At 51.4% G+C, this 3813-nt stretch overlaps 1 protein-coding gene across 1 annotated transcript; it reads left to right on the forward strand.

Moving 5' to 3' along the window:
• The first annotated feature begins 4 nt into the window (after nt 1–4).
• COPS6 (COP9 signalosome subunit 6) lies at nt 5–3231 on the forward strand. The gene is made up of 10 exons (XM_003278064.4): nt 5–102; nt 326–451; nt 651–782; nt 1436–1524; nt 1629–1691; nt 1940–1987; nt 2076–2190; nt 2276–2368; nt 2467–2567; nt 2696–3231. Exons 1-10 carry the CDS (start codon nt 39–41, stop codon nt 2834–2836), a joined length of 972 nt encoding a protein of 323 aa, XP_003278112.1. The 5' UTR covers nt 5–38; the 3' UTR covers nt 2837–3231.
• Nucleotides 3232–3813: the final 582 nt, after the last annotated feature.

Raw genomic sequence — 3813 nt, forward strand, 5'->3', positions numbered from 1 at the left:
GGAAGGGGGCGGGGCCGAGGCTGGCGGGCGCGGGGAAAATGGCGGCGGCTGCAGCTACGAACGGGACCGGAGGGAGCAGCGGGATGGAGGTGGATGCAGCAGGTAACGGGCCGTACGGGGGCGGCTTCCGGAGACCTCCTTCAGGGGTGCGTTGAGGCCTCCCTGTGCTCCCGGGAGAAGGGAGGAGGGCGGAGCAGCAACATCTTTCTCTGGGATAAGTTACGGGAGGAAAGTGTGGCCCGGGCTCCGCCGTCCCCCACTGCCATCTCCAGGGAAGAACATGGGGCCCGGACTCTCACCCTCTCTCCTTTCCCTCCACCCTTAGTAGTCCCCAGCGTGATGGCCTCCGGAGTGACCGGGAGTGTTTCCGTCGCTCTCCATCCCCTTGTCATTCTCAACATCTCAGACCACTGGATCCGCATGCGCTCCCAGGAGGGGCGGCCTGTGCAGGGTGAGTGTTGGGCATAGACTCCAGTCTCCTCTCCTTGCTCACCTCCCCCAGACAGTGGTCTTTTCCCCTTCCTTTACTGGAGCCAATTTCCCCCTCCCCCAAATCATCGTTTCCCCAATACATGGTTCCCACTGATCTCAGACCCTCAGGTCATAGAAGTTTCTTTACCCTCACTTTTCCATGTCATTCTCTTTCCCAGTGATTGGGGCTCTGATTGGCAAGCAGGAGGGCCGAAATATCGAGGTGATGAACTCCTTTGAGCTGCTGTCCCACACCGTGGAAGAGAAGATTATCATTGACAAGGAATATTATTACACCAAGGAGGAGCAGTGTGAGAGTGGAATAGATGTGGGGAAGAGGAGTGGGAGTTAAAAAAAAAATGTACAGGGTGGGAAGATGGAGAGGGTTGGAAAGAAACAGGAGAGGAGACCAAGAACAGAGGAGAAAAAGTGAAGAGTAGCTGGAGAGATCTCAGAAAAAGAACACGTTCAGAGTTCTTTCTCAAAAAGAAAGTAAAGGATGAGAGAAGACAGCATAGAAGGGAGTAGTTATTCTAAACTGAGCCAGGATTTGAGGAGGGAAGAGAAAAGCTGGTGAAAATACACCAGGAGCTTCACATTGAGGAAGGATGGTTTAAAGAATTACTATGTCAGGCCGGGCGCAGTGACTTACGCCTATAATCCCAGCACTTTGGAAGGCCGAGGCAGGCAGATCATGAGGTCAGGAGTTCGAGACCAGCCTGGCAAACATAGTGAAACCCCATCTCTACTAAAAATACAAAAATTAGTCTGGCATGGTGGTGCGTGCCTGTAGTCCCAGCTACTCGGGTTGCTGAGGCAGGAGAATTGCTTGAACCTGGGAGGCGGAGATGTGGTGAGTCGAGATCGTGCCACTGCACTCCAGCCTGGGCAACAGAGCGAGACTCCGTCTCAAAAAAAAAAAAAAAAAAAAAATTACTATGTGTTCTGGCCCCTTTCCCTCCAGTTAAACAGGTGTTCAAGGAGCTGGAGTTTCTGGGTTGGTATACCACAGGGGGGCCACCTGACCCCTCGGACATCCACGTCCATAAGCAGGTATGCATGCTCACACCTGTGCGTGCTGGGGCAAAGAATGGAGAGTGAGAGGAAGCAGAAAGGTGGGGGGCACTGACTTCCTGTGCATTGTCCCTCTCTTCTAGGTGTGTGAGATCATCGAGAGCCCCCTCTTTCTGAAGTTGAACCCTATGACCAAGCATACAGATGTGAGTAATACTCCATGCCTACTCTGTCATGATTGTCACTGTACCTTTTACTGTGTGACACCTCTTGGGGAATGCCAGATGCCACTTACCAGCTGTGACTCTGGCTTAGTCATTTAATCTCCAAACTGTGAAAGGAGGTAATCCCTACTTCATTGGTTTCTTGGGAAGATGAGATGAGAGGAAATGTGTAAAGGCAGCTAGCCCAAATGTTGGCACATAGTGTTCAGGTTTCTCCATCTCCTTCACAGCTTCCTGTCAGCGTTTTTGAGTCTGTCATTGATATAATCAATGGAGAGGTAATACCCTACCCTTCAACCCTCAGATCCTGCTCTTGGCCTCTTTCCTGCTTTTGATTCTCCCTTTGTGGGTTACCTTGCCCTGTAGGCCACAATGCTGTTTGCTGAGCTGACCTACACTCTGGCCACAGAGGAAGCGGAACGCATTGGTGTAGACCACGTAGCCCGAATGACAGCAACAGGCAGTGGAGAGAACTCCACTGGTAATGGAGGGCATTCCTTGGAAGTGGGGTTGGAAGGTGTGGCCACATCCCGTCTCAACCTCCTCCTGTCCTCATCCCCTTGCAGTGGCTGAACACCTGATAGCACAGCACAGCGCCATCAAGATGCTGCACAGCCGCGTCAAGCTCATCTTGGAGTATGTCAAGGCCTCTGAAGCGGGTAGGACGGGCTTCCCTGGCACTTCCCTGGCATTCTTCCTCTCCCTCCTGGGGAAGTGACAGCATCCAAACTAATGCAGTCTCTTTTTGTGCCATTAGGAGAGGTCCCCTTTAATCATGAGATCCTGCGGGAGGCCTATGCTCTGTGTCACTGTCTCCCGGTGCTCAGCACAGACAAGTTCAAGACAGATTTTTATGATGTGAGTGTAAAACCCGGATGGGGAGGCGGGGCTTATGCTGTCACTTTCACGTGCAGGACCGGGGAACAGTTCCCCGGGCATGCCACAAGGGATCCCCTGAGGAACTGGTTCTTTCTGTTCCCTCCCAGCAATGCAACGACGTGGGGCTCATGGCCTACCTCGGCACCATCACCAAAACGTGCAACACCATGAACCAGTTTGTGAACAAGTTCAACGTCCTCTACGATCGACAAGGCATCGGCAGGCGAATGCGCGGGCTCTTCTTCTGATGAGGGTACTTGAAGGGCTGATGGACAGGGGTCAGGCAACTGTCCCAAAGGGGAGGGCGCTACACTTCCTTGAGAGAAACCGCTGTCATTAATAAAAGGGGAGCAGCCCCCGAGCACCCGTTGGTGGCTCTGTCCTCTCTGTTAGGCACCACACTGGTTTGTCAACTTGGATGTTCATCGAGGCTCATTCTGGCCCTGCTCACAAGCCCTTCTGATGCTCTTCAGTGAGGGAGGCACTGCCATTTGAAGTGACCCCATGTCAGTCACATGGACTGTCTTTAGCTAAAGTCCAAGGCTGCCTGCTTCCACCTAAGTGGTCTCTGTTCTACACTTTAATGTCACCCTCCACATCATCTTACATAGCCCAACCTTATAAACATGACAATTGACTACTTTCCCAAGCTAAATTAACTTGTTTTTCACACACGCAAAAAAGGGATAGTAAGCAGATCTTTATTAGAAACAAGTCCAAGCCTTGATCCTATGGGCACTGTGAATTACCAGGAGGGAGAGTGTCTCAATGACCGTTTACTACATATTTTGGAGAGACAGCTAGGAAGTGGTCTAAAGGTTGGGATTGCTGTATGTGATCACTTGTGCCGATTTTCATCACCAGAGCTTTAGAGTGGGAGTTGGGAACTAAGTAATGACCTGTCTGCTAGAAAAGGGGAAAAACCAAGAGACTCTACATTTCATACTGGCGCCGTATCCCCAGAGCCTGACTGGCACACAGGCAGTATAAGACTAAATAAGGGAGTCAGGGGGCTCAAAAAGTGGAGCCCCATCTTAAGTATCTCCAAACAGCAGGGACCACTCAGTCCTTGCCGCATCCCCAGCATCTATACTGGGGGCCTGGCAGGGAGATGCAGTTTAGTCAGATAATTTACTGATGAAATAGGAGCATAAAAAGGAACAGGTAGGAATCTAAAAAATGCACAATACCCAGTTTTAATGGAAGTCAGGCCCAGGCTAGAAGG

The sequence above is a fragment of the Nomascus leucogenys genome, chromosome 17 (genome assembly GCF_006542625.1).
Source record: "Nomascus leucogenys isolate Asia chromosome 17, Asia_NLE_v1, whole genome shotgun sequence".
NCBI lineage: Eukaryota > Metazoa > Chordata > Mammalia > Primates > Hylobatidae > Nomascus > Nomascus leucogenys.